The sequence below is a fragment of the Empidonax traillii genome, unplaced genomic scaffold (assembly GCF_003031625.1).
Source record: "Empidonax traillii isolate 1590-97213 ecotype Southwest subspecies unplaced genomic scaffold, ASM303162v1 scaffold7:size3022706, whole genome shotgun sequence".
Lineage (NCBI taxonomy): Eukaryota > Metazoa > Chordata > Aves > Passeriformes > Tyrannidae > Empidonax > Empidonax traillii.
This window is the reverse complement of record NW_020955200.1, coordinates 2756704-2771835: the sequence shown is the minus strand read 5'-3', so window position 1 is coordinate 2771835 and position 15132 is coordinate 2756704. Positions and strand designations below refer to the sequence as shown.

At 38.6% G+C, this 15132-nt stretch overlaps 1 protein-coding gene and 1 long non-coding RNA gene across 2 annotated transcripts in view; one reads left to right on the top strand and one right to left on the bottom strand.

Moving 5' to 3' along the window:
• Positions 1-9349, bottom strand: part of GDA (guanine deaminase) — a 24161-nt gene extending 14812 nt beyond the window's left edge. The window contains exons 1-4 of the mRNA XM_027881983.1: positions 9166-9349; positions 3960-4048; positions 2130-2301; positions 1092-1179 (exon numbers count right to left, since the gene is read on the bottom strand). Of these exons, the coding sequence (XP_027737784.1) occupies positions 1092-1179; positions 2130-2301; positions 3960-4048; positions 9166-9288 (472 nt within the window). The 5' untranslated portion in view covers positions 9289-9349. The remainder of the gene's footprint in view (positions 1-1091; positions 1180-2129; positions 2302-3959; positions 4049-9165) is intronic.
• A 137-nt stretch (positions 9350-9486) lies between these two features.
• On the top strand, positions 9487-12729 carry LOC114056641. The gene is made up of 2 exons (XR_003571065.1): positions 9487-9650; positions 12508-12729. It is a non-coding gene; the product is annotated as an uncharacterized LOC114056641 (long non-coding RNA).
• The last annotated feature ends 2403 nt before the right edge of the window (positions 12730-15132 follow it).

The following is a 15132-nucleotide window of genomic DNA, read 5'->3' as shown; positions in this document are numbered from 1 at the left end:
ATTCATGTGACTTCTAAGGATAAAAAGGAAAAAGGAAAAAAGCAAACAAATAATATTTAAATAGGAGTTCTCTTGCACATTAGTACCCAACTTTATAATTGTCATTACTAAGGACTAGATTACTGTAGTTTAACTACAACCAGAATTCATAATGGTACTATATGAAGACAGCTGTGAAATAGAGAATGAGAAACAATAGCACCAAAGCACAGTAGCTGTAGTAGATGATTACCCTGAGATGAGAAAAAATACAAAGATCTCATCAAACCATGTCTCCTAAAAAGAAAGGAATGAGATTGCTAACATGCCTCCCACACACAGTTAGAGGGAGAAAATTTTCAGAGCTATTCTAGCCTCTTTCTTGAGATTTATCCATGTTAGATGATTAAATCAGAATTCATATATGCAAGACATGCATATAATATTCAATTCTAAGCTGTCAAATGTGTTTCTAAATTAGATTTCTTTGTCCACTTTTACAGTTTGAGTTGTTGAATGCAATGACTTCAAAATTTTCCTAAAAAAATCAGAAAGACTAGGTAATTTTTGAATAAAACTGAGATTCTTATTACAGTTTTCTGCTTTGGGAGCTGTCTGAGCCTTGAGAAATCCTGCAAGAACCACAACATTTTCAAACAGCAGACATTTGCAACTGTGAACAGAAGGCAAAGATCCTGATGCAGCTTTCACTTTTCTGATTTCAGAGGCTGTGTGGAAATTTTTGACACTGATTATCAGCTGCAGCTTGGGAGTATCAGGAAATGAATGCGCTGACACTCAGTCTTTTAAACCTCAAATAACAGAGGGTTAGAAAGAGCAGAGAGCTGTAGCTAGAGAGCAGCTCCAGCAGACCTAACTCAAGCTCAGCCAGCAGCTGGTTTAGGAGCGAAGAGACAAGCAGAAACAACAGCAGGACAGAGGCAGTGAAGTGAATACGTGACACCGAGATGGGTTTTGGGGACACAGGTACAATTAATTTAAAACAAATTAGTAGACAGCCAGACCCCTAGCTAGACTGAAACTCCTAAACTTTGTTTCCTTCAACTAATATGATACACGCAGCATCCTTCAAAACTCACTATTAGTCTTACCTATAATTTCAGCAAGAAGAAGAGAAGTATCTGTGTGAATTGTTGCAAAGTAGCAAGCTGTAGTCGTGCCATTCTTTAGAGTTCGTCTCTATAAAAAGAAATCAGTTTCAACTGTCTGAAAAAAAAAAACAGTAAAGCTGCCAAAAAGCAGAACAGGCAGTCTCATTTCAAACTGTGAGAACATTTAGTTATTGTGAAATTGTGCAGTGAAGTGGGAAGGTAGAATATAGATTTTTAATTTCATAATAGCTCTTTTAAGTCTGAGTGTTAATAAATACAAAAATTCCTCACAGAATTTTTGCAATGACTAAGCCCGTAGAAAGCACTCTATATTTCTTCCCTCAAACAGGAAATACTCCAGCTTATATTTAGAAATACAAACAGCTAGTAATTTTTGTTATTTCCTAGTTTTGAAAAGCTCTCCAATTTTCACAGTGAAGCACTGTTTATCTACTGTTAACAAAGCAAGGCTTTGGGGAAAAGCAATGGGGTTTTTTTGGCCACCTGATGTGGCTGGAAAAACTAGTTAGGTTTCGTGTATCAAAACCATTCATTATTGCCAAATATAAAGCAACAAACTTAAAGGTAAAAGTAAACTAAGCACAACTGCTCAGACTGTAATCTAATTATTTATTTAATTATACCTTTTGAAAGGAGATGGTGATTGACACCTGTTCATATTACTTTTGGAGAACATAACAGTAAATGAAGTGCACTTTTAGTTACATTAATTCATGATGAAATTTACAGTTTCCACTGATCTTGGGACTGATGACTATATTGACTACTCATCCAACATACGGATTTAAATCACACATTTGGATTCTTGCTACCAAGTAATTTGAGAATTTTCTTCTATTTTTTTTTAATGAGATAGAAGGTAGGACATTCAATACAATATTGAGAATGGCTAGAGCTAATTATTTGACAAACATGAAGCCAAGCTGTTCTACTCTTTCTGCTGACCTTCTGAAAACATACTTATATTTCACAAATATGAATGTCGTCAAGTAGGTAAGTGTTGTTTGCAGGACTTACAACAACTCTGGTGTACACTTCTTCTGCAAAACCACTGTCTTGGTATTTGGCTTCTGTTGGGAATGTGTAGGTAGTCAACCACTGCATAAGAGGTAGGTCTACTCTTGTACCAGTAAATGAATACTGAGGGGCATGAATGTGTGTATCAACCAATCCTGGCATGAAGAATTCACTAGGGAAAGAAAATAAAGTTATAATAGTCCAAAATGTCTCAAAATTTTCCATGATAAATAGCTTTGTTTTAAGCAGTATGTTTGAGCAAAATCCACCAGAGTAAATGGCAAGTACAGATTACCCTGCCTCTTTTAGCATCAGCCTATCAACTCCCATTGTAACTCTACCCATATCCCTTTTTCAGTACAAAGTAGTTGAATAGCAACATTTACACAGACACGCATATATAAACAGCTAATTGTGAAAAAACCAATATAAGAACATGATGAATCCAATTATCTCTAATATTGATCCAGATTAAATACCAACAAATGCAAACTGACTTCACAATAACTAAAATTACTCCACTGTAGAATCCATATGAAAAGGAGAAGATTTGGTCACAATCTTGCTTCTAGTATGGATATATTTAGAATGCCTCAGGCTTTCTGGCCATTATATTTACAAAAATATCCAAGTTTTACTCTCTCTCTCTCTCTTTCTCTCTCTCTCTCTCTCTCTAAAACTAACGAATTTTCAGGTTTAATTGAAGAACAGCCACTGTGTCTATAAATGCAGACACAGACATTAGTTAAAAAATCTCTCCTCAACAACTTGACAAGAAAGGCCTATTTACAATGGAAATGCAAAACTATTTGTTGTCATGTAATGTTCATGCAATAACAAGGATGAATATATCAACATTACTAGGAAGTTGCTATAATTGTTTTGGTTTGGGCTGAAACTCCATACTGTAAATTTCTCTCACTTCTCTCTCCTTCTCCCTGACTACTGAATGAACAGTGATTTCATCTCTTTGTAGTTCTCTTTCTTTCCATTTTTCCTGCATGCCATAAATACTGAAAGATCTCCCTCAATCTGATCCATATTCTCAGCACCTTCCACTTTCCTCAGGCTATTTCAAGTGAAGAAAACATCTGATGACTCATATATACTATATGATTAGCCTTTCAACAAAACATACAGATTTTTTAACAACTGATTACTAAAAGGATGCTGCTGCTAAGCCACAAGACATTTACAGTGGTACTACATACAAAGCATAGTGCACTCCAAAACAATTTCACTTCACCAGAAAGCTAGGGAACTTCACTGGCTGAAGTGCTCTAGCTGCAGTACAGAAAGAAATCCAAGGCTCTGTGTTTAAGAAGGTTTAAATCTTCTAATTATATTAACTTTTATTATGGAGTGTGTCAAAGTCCAAGGCAATGTGTTTTATATCTGCAATGTCAGTGTTACCTACATTTACTAAGTCTAGAGTTTCACCTAAGTTAGGCACAGCTCATTGCTAACCAAATGGATATAGAATGTAATTCTCAAGAAAGAACCGCATTTACTTCTGTGAGTACAGAAGTGGCTATGTGTGAAAATTAAATACGGCATTTGGTTCTGTGCAGTGTACATCAGCCAGCAAAATTCAGCCATGTCTGCAGTCCCAAACCAAGGAATGCAAAGAGCACACAGACTGGCCACCCTCTGAGTCCAATCCAGGACACAGGCAGCTTTGGGTAAAGAGGTCTCACGGAGCTGAAATAGAGTTTCGCCCATTGAATTGGATTTTATGTGTTCCTGTGAAAACGTATTCACAGAAACTCACTCTACTTCATTCAAAGAATAAACTAAATTTGCTGAAATTAATCTAAACAAAACACATACTGTTTACTCAGTTGTCTTATGTCAGAAGTTTTGAAACCCCACTTCTCAGCCAGTTGCTCCTGCTGATCACTTTGTTCCAAAAACACAATCTGAAAGAAAGAAAACAGAGTTAGGTACTTTGAGCCTGTATCCCACATCAGCTTTATGTGAAGGCAAAACAAGTTATATCATAAAGCAGATTTTACGCACTTACTACAAAGGTGAGAGGTTTGCATTGAAATACTTGTTATTCCTGACTATCAAGCATGATTTTGAAATACCTTCTCATAATCCAGTGAATAACCACACCCACCTTGTAACTTGGAATAAAACAATTAATTCACTTTCAGGTAATACCCAGGCAGACCTGCAGAGACTTTAATGTCCACCGAAATTCCTGCAATGTAACATCATGCTAGCAGTAGTCACTTGCTCTGGAGGTGTGCAACAACCTTATGGGAATGCAATTACAGTATCCACAACCAAAGAGGGCAAATTAATTGCTTTGCCTAGGAGTAACTGACATCAAGCTAAGTATTTCCTAATTTTCTGTTTGTGTCATTAATGTTGGAGTTCTTTTTATTTTTTCAGTGCCTAGGATGACAAAAGAAATTAAGGGGGAAAATGCAGATAACATTTTCATTTTACAGAACAGGCTAAAAGGAGATCTTTATTTATTTCAAAACAAAACCCTACAATCTGGAGCCAAACTCAACCCCATTTGACTCCTGGAGAACACTGACTGTACTGATGATGAGTTGCTGTTGCCAAGTCATAATTTTAGAACATTTTCCATTTATTTTTAAATTACATGGTATTTTAACATGAGTCTACAACATGACTCTTGGCAACTGAATTCTCAACTCTTTAATTTCCTAGTCTAACAATAATAGACATGACAACTCTTCAAGAAACAAAGGTTGTGGAGCCTAGGAACTGCAATGCCAGCTACAGGCTGCAGGCGGGATCCAGGTTTCCTCCACACTCGATAGAGTAGAGGACCCTGATGCTTCCCTTGGAAAAAGACTGCCTAACCTGGGCTTTTAAGAATTCTTGCCTAATCACAGCTTCTGCAAGAAACCAATTAATGGTCTCTTAACACCCTCGGTATAAGAGGTCATTTCTCTAAATTCAAGGGAATAATCTTACTGCTACCAGAATCCTTCTGCTCCTGGGAAGATGTCCATGCTGAGGGCCTGTATCACCCTTATAACAGGAGTTTCTAAGGCAGCAGTTAAAAACAAAACAAAACAAACAAACAAAAAACCAAGAACATTAAAAAGGCAAGACCAAGTAGTCATAAAGAGACAATAGGAAGGAACTTAGGAGGAAGGGCAAGAGGAGCAAAAAAGCATTGTTTAGCAGTTATTTGCATGAAATTTTTTTGTATGTGTGACTTCTTGCATAGAAATTTACCATTTTTCTAATTTTTCCATAGATGCAAATAAGTGAAGGCTGCTAAACAAGAAGTTTTTAGCTGCCTAGTCTTTTAAATGAACATATGGCTTACATGATTTACATTGTCCAAAGAACAGATGTTTTACATTTTTGGTCAGAAAAAAATATTAAAATCACACCATATAAATAAATACCACACTAGCAAAAATTGCAAGATTATAGTACTCCATTAATAGTTCACTTGAAGCAGTATCTCTCTCCTTCCAAAGAGGAATACAGCCAACTTAATGAATTGTATAGCTGCAGAATGCTTGGAATAAAGATACTGAAATTCCTGATGGGCAAAAAAGAAAATGTCATTCAGATACTGAAATCAAAATGGATGCAGAATGAGTAATGTTAGATCTGCTGGGGGAAGAGGGAGAAAGAAGGAGGAAAAAAAAGAGAGAGAGAAACATGAAACACCAGATGACAAATTCTGGAAACAAGCGTTGCCATGGAAAAGCAGTGGCTGTTATGTACTCTTAGGGTGCAGATAAATAAAATACATCATGAAAAAAAATGAAGAAAATATGGTCACATGAAATCAATTCTTAACCTGACAACTGGTCCATTATGGTCAAATGAGTCTATGGGTAAATCAGCAAGACATCTATACTCTCTTCAAACAAACTTGTCATTGGAATTCCTTACTCAAGATGTTCCCCATTGCTTTAGGATGCATTTGCTCTGGACACCTTTCTAACACTGAATGCTTTAAGGTCTTTGAGGTCCTACACCTGGACATCTGCTCCAGTATTTGCTTGTGCATTCAAATTAACCAACCTGGTGGACAGTTCTTTAAATTAGTTTTGGACCTTAACACAGTAGAAGCAAGAAAAAATTCTACAGCAGTGTCACTATAGAGTCAAGAAGTAAGTGCAGAGGCACTTCAGCTTGTCAAGAAGGAAGACAAGGAGAGTAACTGGCACTTTGGGGAAGGTATATTCACAAAAAGCAGGATCAACGGCTGCAAACACTATTGCTCAAACACTTCTGTAAGTTCTCATGTGTCACCCATGTGATGTGGCTAAAGGATCCAAAGTTGAGAAGCTGAGACCTCCCTAACTCAGGCCTTTTTTACTCCTAGTGATGCCCAAAGATCCTCCATCAAAGCATAGGTGGTCAACCAAACTATGCATCAACTCTGATGTAGAAAACCTTGGAGTGCCTCCAAGCACCACAGTGAAAATAACTTTGCTAATGAGAAAATAGAAAGTGAATGATACTGGCTGAAGGAAAACAGATTTTTTGGATCCAATTGTGCCTGTGTTTCTTAGTTTCTGGCTATGACGTTCATAGATGAACATGAGAAGGGGTCCATCCCTTTTTTCCCCACCCACATGCTCTCGCCCCTCCCTACTTCCACAGTCATTAAATGACTTTTACATTAGAGGCATGCTTGCCTAGTTCCCAAAACTGGAATTGGAGGCTTAACAAGAGACAAGAACACTTATTAGACTCAGTTGCTAAGGGAACCACGCAACCTGCTGAGAAACGTTAAGCAGTGAACTCCAAATGGATGTTGGTACCTTGGTACCTTCCTCCTTGTACAGCTAACACATGTCCTCTTGCTGTCCCAGCTGCTTAAATCAAACACTTAAAAATATTAACTCTTATTCCACAACTAGTAAGAGTTTTCATGACTTCAACAGGAGCTTTTAGCTTAATACTTTTTCTGTTTACTTACTATTCTACTCAGCTAAGTTAATTACACCAACGTTTCAATGATAACTCACATTTTGCACCTGTGTCTGTTTTGTTTAGCCCAAGGAAGGCTACTCTTTCTGCTTGATGTTCCTCAAGAATGACACTACACTGCTCTGCAAATCACTCAAACATGGTCCCTACTTTTCCAACTTGATGATAGTTTGGGTTTTCATATCTGACAGCAGTGTTTTCCTTGCTAAACCTTCCTTTTCACCTAGAGGCAAAGCAGAGAGAGCTGACATTTTACGTCCTTGAAGGATACACAGGGTCTCACACTGCAGAACAGGACCCAGCTGATCACAAAAGCTGATGTGTTCACAGTGTCAGAGACTGTGCAAGATTTTTCTGTGATGGACTTAGCAACATGAGGCAAAAGAACAATATCTGTTTAGTCAAATTTACTTCTTTGGGAGTAATGCTGAAGCAGGTTTGATAAATTTGAATAATAAAAATAAGTAATTTTCTAACCACTATGTCCTTCTTAAAAGCCAACTGTTCTGTGATTCCAGTGGTTATCCTGAGTGAAATTACATTACATGTAATAGGGAGGGAAGAGAGCATATAGGAGGGATGCCAAAACTTAGTGAAATAGTAAAACGCCAAGAACTTGTAATAAAAAGAGAATAAAATAAAAGTGACTGTTACCACGCTCCAGTGGGTATTTAATTTTTGGGTAACACTGTTTTAATGAAAAATATTTGAAAGAAAAAAAAAACACCTTCTGCCAGTTTATGCAAGAAAAACAGTATACTGTGAATCCTTGTTCCCTAGGAGAAGAGGGTGAGAGCACAGATCCTTGGGTATAGCTTGCTAAGGTACCTGTTTTCCAAGAAAATCTTGGAGATTTTCTTAAGTAAGACTTAAAAGTCTTGATTTCCTATGGATGCTGTGTAGAGATACTTTACTGGAAATTGCCATTAGAGAGAGTGGGATGGGGTATGAGTTTCTGTCTTCTGCTCCTGAGTTACACCAACCAAATCCTTTTTTCATTCAACTATATTGTTTTTAGTGGACACCAGCATAAACTTACATAAGTTTTTATTCTCCTCCTGTACATCAAAATACAGCTTCTCATAGACTTTGATACACCTTGCATCAGACATCTATAAAAGATGATCTTCAACACCTTTAAAAGATGCCTGGAAACAGGCCCTCATAGACGTGTGAATAGAGAAAATAAACACTGGTAGGTCTCAAAATGTGCTTTGCACAGATTTCAAATGTTACTGTAGCCTGACACACTGAAGCCTGTTATTTAGCCATAAGAAAGAAAATCACTTTTTAAAATTTTACAGAGGGTGCCGATACACTTTATGGAGTCTGTGAGAAATCACTAGCCTACCTACACAAACTGCACTGTGGAACTGAGTTTCAAGTGCGATGCTATTAAGGGAATTACACAGCTTCCCTGCCAGACTCGATCCTGCATTATCAGTAAGTGCAATGCTTGTTTAAAGCTTGGCTTGTACCACTAACATACCTAACGTCCCTAACTCCCTATGGATATACTCCATGGGATTTTTTGCCAAGAAAATAAAAAAGCTCCACTCAGAAAGCTGTGCAGGGAGCACACTGCAATTACTCATAATCACTGTTTAGATACTTGGAGAATGAAAAACCTGCTTGTGAAACTGAAAGAAAACAGAGAATCTGAAAGAACGCCCAGTCGAGGCGCTCTGCTTTTTTGGGAACACTCAGCACACCTCAAAAACTGATTTCGGCTAACTGCAGACTCGTGCTGAGGGGACGCTCCATCCCGGTTACCTTCGGCTCCCTCCCGCAAGTGCAAAATCCCTTCTCGGGAGCGCTTTCCCCGACGGACGCGAGAGCGAAAATTTTCCGCGTTCTCCCCACAGATCGGAGGAGCCGACCCGGCCCCTCTCCACCCCCAGACGTGGATTCGGGGCTGAAAAGGGTAATTTCCACCGCCCCTCGCGGACCCCGGGGGAGCGCAGGACTCCCCAGGACCAGCGCACCGACGGAGCGAAGCGGAGCGGCCCCGAGGGGCTCACCGGGCATCTCCCCGCGCCCCCTGCCGCCCGTACCGGACCGGTGGCACCCGCCCGAGCCCCCCACTCACTGTCCCGTTATCGTCCACCCCCAGAAGGTGTCCGTGGAGGATCTCCAAGGGTGCGGAGGCGCTGGAGTGCACGAAGGTCCCTCTGAAGACATGGGCGAGCGGCGGGCGCTGCGGGGAGCCCATGGCGGCGGGCTGGGCGGGCGGCCCTGGGAGCTACCACCAGCGGGCTGCCGCCCCTCGGTGTCTCTCGGTGCCGCCGGCGGCTTCCTGGAGCTGTCACCATTTCCCCACCCCCTGGTGACTTTCTCTTCGGGGAGTGGTTTCGACGAAGGGAGGGCGGGAGGCCGGGCCACCCCCTTCCCCGACTCCGCCGGACGGGAGATAGCCGCGGGCGGTCGGGGGGGTGCCCCTTATCCCGAAGCCTCGGCCTCCCCGCCGGTGATCCACCCTCCGACGGATGGGGTTTCCCACGTGCAAGGGGCGCGCAAGCCCGGAGCAATGCCAGGCGGGGTTTGGGGTCCCAGTTACTCGCTGGGAAGAGGTGGGTGAGCCGACGAAGTATCTGTTAATGCTATACTAGTGTCTGGCAACTCACTTTTGCAAACAACACGAAGGCTGTAACCTCTTGCAAAAGTTTCATTTACAGTAGGTTTGGTCTGTAGGTTGGAAAAGACCTTTAATAAGATCTTCAAGTCTCAGGCTGACTCCTCAGTCCTCGGCCTTTGTACTGCACGTTTGTAGGATATAAGAGTAGAAAACAGATGCGAGCCGAGATACAAGAACTACAGAAGTAGGCAGCCTCATTCGGTGAAGATGATCTACAGAAAAAGAGCAGCTTCAGGAAAATGAAAGACAGAGAAGAACTAATTTTGTTAACTCAGAACTGTGTTCCCAGAACCATATTCCCTCTAGCAACCTGAGACAAAGTATATCATGAACACATGCTAAGAGGATCATTATTGAAAACACTGGGATAAAACTTTGGAGACACAATGATGTACACCACGGATAACACCATGAAGATCCTCTGAATTCCTGTTTGAAGACACTATTATTCATCAACTTGTCAGGTTATGAATGAACTTGGCACCAAGGGCACTGACACTATTGCTCTCAAGGCTGCATTGCAAAGTTTGTCATTACATGGTTTATCATTAAAAGACCTTTGCACTTCCCAGTGTGCTGACACTATACAAGTGCATAGCAGATTATCTTTCCTACAAGCTCTCCAGATTAATGGTGGCAGGAGAGAGAAATACATTGGAAAATCACAGAAGAAATTTAATTTTGGTCTCCTATGGACAAGTCACCAGCCTTTATCTTTCCTCCCTTCTACAAGAATATGTTAGGTTGCTGAGAATGAAGTTAAAAAAGTATTGTATTTACTGATATCAGTGGAATGTTCTTACCTGGATTTTGCTATCAGCTTAATCAGGCAATAAAGAATGTCCAAAATAAAACAGACATGTGAAAGTGACTTTTACTTACTTATACTGGCAATTCTTGTGATAGGTCTTGAAGTTTCAAAAGACTTCAAAAATAATATCCCAAGATAAACCGAGGTGTTTTAACACATAAGGCAGTTTTTTGTTGTATTTCTGTCTTCTTTGACATGAGAATCTAGCATACAAAACAAATCACAAATTGGTCTTGCAGGTTAATCTGCTTCGGAGAAGAAACTGGCATAAGAATCTTTCATGTAATTCAGTTTGCTTACAGTAATCCAACTTCCTTGAATAACAGAATAATAAGCTTTCTAAAATAGAACCAAAAGTCGTTTAAATTAGCACTTGCAAAATCCCTCTTCCAAAATTTTTTCTCAGGGTGATGCTACTATGTTTCTTAAGGCTGCAGCTGAAATGAGCTATGTTCCAAGCTGTTACCCCAGGTGAGGAAAATTGCTTCTTGCTGTAGGAAGATAAAGACTGAGAGACTGTTTTTGTTGTTGAATAACAAAGGTAGAAGGGGTGGAGATGAGAAATAGGGTGAAGGGACCAAGCCCAGCAGCAGTAAATTCACTTGCTCCTCCTGTGAAGAGAGAGGTGAAAACAACTTTGCCCAGAAATAGCTGCAGCTCCACACAGCTTGCCCTTGCCCTGTTGGCAGCAACTAGCTTGATTTTCCTCTCCAGTGTGCTGCCCTAGGACAGCTGTGTGCTTCACTTAATGCAAATCAGGCTACACACAGCTTTTGGTTCAGAATCCCAAGCTCTTGTGCTGGCTGCTACCCAGATTCACGTACACTGCTGTCCAGAATAATATTCAGCAGAGCTCACTGTTCCCAAGAAACCTTTTGGTTGTGTTCAGTAGGGAAGTGGGCTGCTCCTGAGAATCTCACGCTGCTTCAACCCTGGTTTTCCATTGAAAGCCTCAGAGATTTCCTCCAGGTTCTTTACAAAAAAATGATAGTTCTGTGATTTCAGTGAGATATAATCCAGAGAGTAGTTATTCAAGAGAAGAAACAAATAAATAATAAAAAAAAAACATTCACAGTTTCTTACTTCAGGGGGAGAAATATCAATAACCAACACTGTTAATGATAACTTGCTTCTGTTAGAGGGTTCCAAACACTCTGAAGTTTTATAATTTCACTGTCAAAAGAACTAGAGGTCTCTCCTGCTTTTACCAGTTGTCACGTGGGAGAGCACGGTAGCCCTGGAAGAGTGGTAACACCCTTCTCTCCTCCCAGAATTTTTTTGGTTTTTTAGGTTGCAACAGTTACACATGCATGCCCTAGATACTTGCATGACTCAAGGTGAGACCTTGGCCAAGTAGGAAAAACTGACTCATTCTTCTAAAATATTGTAAGAGCCTTACACTAATGTATGTTTAGTTTTGCTGGGATATGCTGGGCCAGGCACTTTACCACCTGGGATAGAAATGTAATGTTCAGTTGTGCTGTTACATAGTAATTAACTTGAGTGAATGAAATACCTCACTTTTTCTTTTTTTTTTTTTTTCCTTCTTTTTCTTTTTAATGGTTGAGGGTCTGAAGAGAAAGATTTACCTTCTTTAAAATTATGTTCTTTTAATAGCATTAAAAATAAATCTTAATTTTAGCAACTCATTGAAATTATCATGTATGTGTTAAGACATTTAATAATTAATAATGTGTACTTTGTTCAGTGCTGTTTTAAAAAGAAACCTGTCTCACTATTCACTAGCTTATCAGACTCTGTATCTTATAAATTATTGACGTCTGAGCAATTATAGAAATTACTCTTTGGTTGAGTCCTGAAGCCAAACATATTCCAGATCAGAATAATAATCAGTGTACTTCCAGGAGCACAGGGACGATTTTAACAGGATTAGAGTGCCTTCATTCCCCTCAACACTTTCAGCTTCTGGTCTTTTTTCATTTGTCACACTATACAAATGAAGAATTCAATTACTTGTTTCAAAGTTTCATGGCACCTAAGCTGATCCTCCAACATCTGAGAAATATAAGACAAAAAAATCTGCTTCTCTCCACTGCTTTCAAAAAGCAGTTGATGGGGTACTTGTCACCAGCCAAAAACACCTGTTTTCAAGAGTCTGTTGCGGCCAGTGCCTGTGGAGCCTGAGCACCAGATGACAGAAATTATTATTCTGATCTAACAATGAATGTTATGTGAGTATTTATTATCAAAATGTACCTTGACTATAATTTGTAACATAGCAACTAGGTGCATGGAGAGAAAAAATACAGTTGATTTATCTGCTATTAAATGATTTTTTTTTTCTGCATAAGAAAAAGCTGATTGTGTGGCGAATTCTTGGGATTACTAAAAAAAAAAAAAAAAAAAAAAAAGAAGCATGATTTAAATATCTCTTCTCAAGTCTGAAATTGAGAGCTAGGTCTTAATCCAGAACAAGCTACTTCAGACAGCTAATTTTCCCACAAACATTTATATAATCAGAATCTGTTTATATTACTTAATTTTTCCAACTCCATCTAAAACTGAAAATTACCCCACCCAAAAAGAATAAGAAGCAATAACCATACACACAACTCCATGTCATTTACCAAAATGGGTATTCACTCTGTAGGTCCCAGATAGAGCTTTCAGCCTTTGATATCCAAGCCTACAAAGGCTTGGGAAGGCAAGCCTCAGGCACTGCAAAGGGAAGCTGGAGTTACCTACTGATGCTTCCATCTCCAAAAGGGGCCACAATACTGTCGTAAAATATCCCATGATTAGAATTTAGAGATGGTGTGTCCTACTTATTCTCTGATACATAATTAACTGAAACACAGATTGACTGATGTTAGTTCTAATACTTACAAAGTTTTTCTCTTTTACCACCTTGTTCATAACAGGAATCTTAGTAACTAATCCAGTAAAGTTCTTTAGAAGAGCCAGGAAATACACAAATATCAGTAAAAGTCATCTCTCACTAGAAGCACGAGCATGAGTGGGTGAAATATGTCAAAATATTTTGATGGCAAACTTGTTTCTATATTCCACAAGACACACAGGATCAATCAACCATTTGCTAGACTTAATCTCTGATCAGGTTAAAAGAGACCAGAGAGGAATTTGGGTGTCTGCTGTTGTTAACAGGGGTTTACAGAAAACAAATTGGTTGGACATGACTTTCTTTTGCCTGATACCCTTCACTGATAAAACTTTATCTGTGGAATTCCATTGCATAGTGAATGCCACACATGTAATACAATGGGATCAGCTAATCTCTGGTCATGGCAACATCATAAACCACTCTATGTAACTGTTAAAAGACACTCTCTTGCTAGTCTCATTTTCATGCTTAAAACCAATAAAAAATAATATTCTTCACATACTCTTAAGTGACTAGAGATTCATCTAACTTTGCATTGCTAACAGAACATAAAACGCTTCAGATATGTAAGCATAAATAAATTGTCATAAGGAATTCAAGTGAGCAGTTACTATTGATTTCCCATTTATTGCTGTCCACACATGAACACTTTTCTTGCTTCACTAAGGAGCAAATTCCACTAATGCTGGAATTATTATCTTCTTAAGTAATTTGTGAACTCTGAACCATGATGAATATTCTAATTTAAAAATGTAATTAATTACATAGAGATCCAAACATACTCCTGTAAAATCACTTAATAATTGCAATGTATCGACCAGCAGTTGCATTTCTAAGCTGTTCAAAGGATCTCTTCATATGTGCCAGTGTTCAGTAAAGTAGTAAAATTGTGATGAAAAGTTTCATGATGATCATGCTGAAGGCAGCATAATTGAAATATAAAAACAATAACACAGTATTATTATTTCATTACTTTATTCCAGAAGATATTAAAGCATAAATGTAGAAATTGTGAGAAATAAAAAAAAAGAAAAAAACGAAAAAAAAAAAACTTATTGAATTCCAATGTAAACGATGTGTTTACATTGAATTAACTAACTTAATTATTCACCGGTACGTAGTTTTACAGAATCTCCAGCAGAGGAAAGACAAGGACCTGTTAATGTGAGTCCAAATGAGGACCACAAGGAGGAGGAGGGGGCTGAAGCACCTCTCCTATGAAGACAGGATTAGAGACTTGAAACTGTTTAGCCTAGAGAAGAGAAGACTACAACTGAGATTTTATTGTGTCCTTTCAATATATCTTTTTATTACATATGTCTTATATAATTATTTCTTAAAGAAAGACTTTTACCAGGGCTTTTAGTGATAGCAAAAGGGGTCACAATTTTAAACTGAAAGAGAGTGGATTGAGGCTGTGCATAAGAAAGAAAGAAATTTTGTACTATAATGGTGGTGAGACACTGGAACATATTCTCAGAGAAGCTGTGGATACCACATCCCTGGAAGTTCAATGCCTGGTTGAATGGGAATTCAAATAACTTATTTGAACCCCCTCCTCATAAAACTCAAACCATTCTGTGATTTTAAGTATCTGCCTGCTTCTGAAGATACCAGAGATACCAGTCTTCTTTTTTTTTTTTTTTTTTTTTTTTTTTTTTTTTTTTTTTTTTTTTTTTTTTTTTTTTTTTTTTTTTTTTTTTTTTTTTTTTTTTTTTTTTTTTTTTTTTTTTTTTTTTTTTTTTTT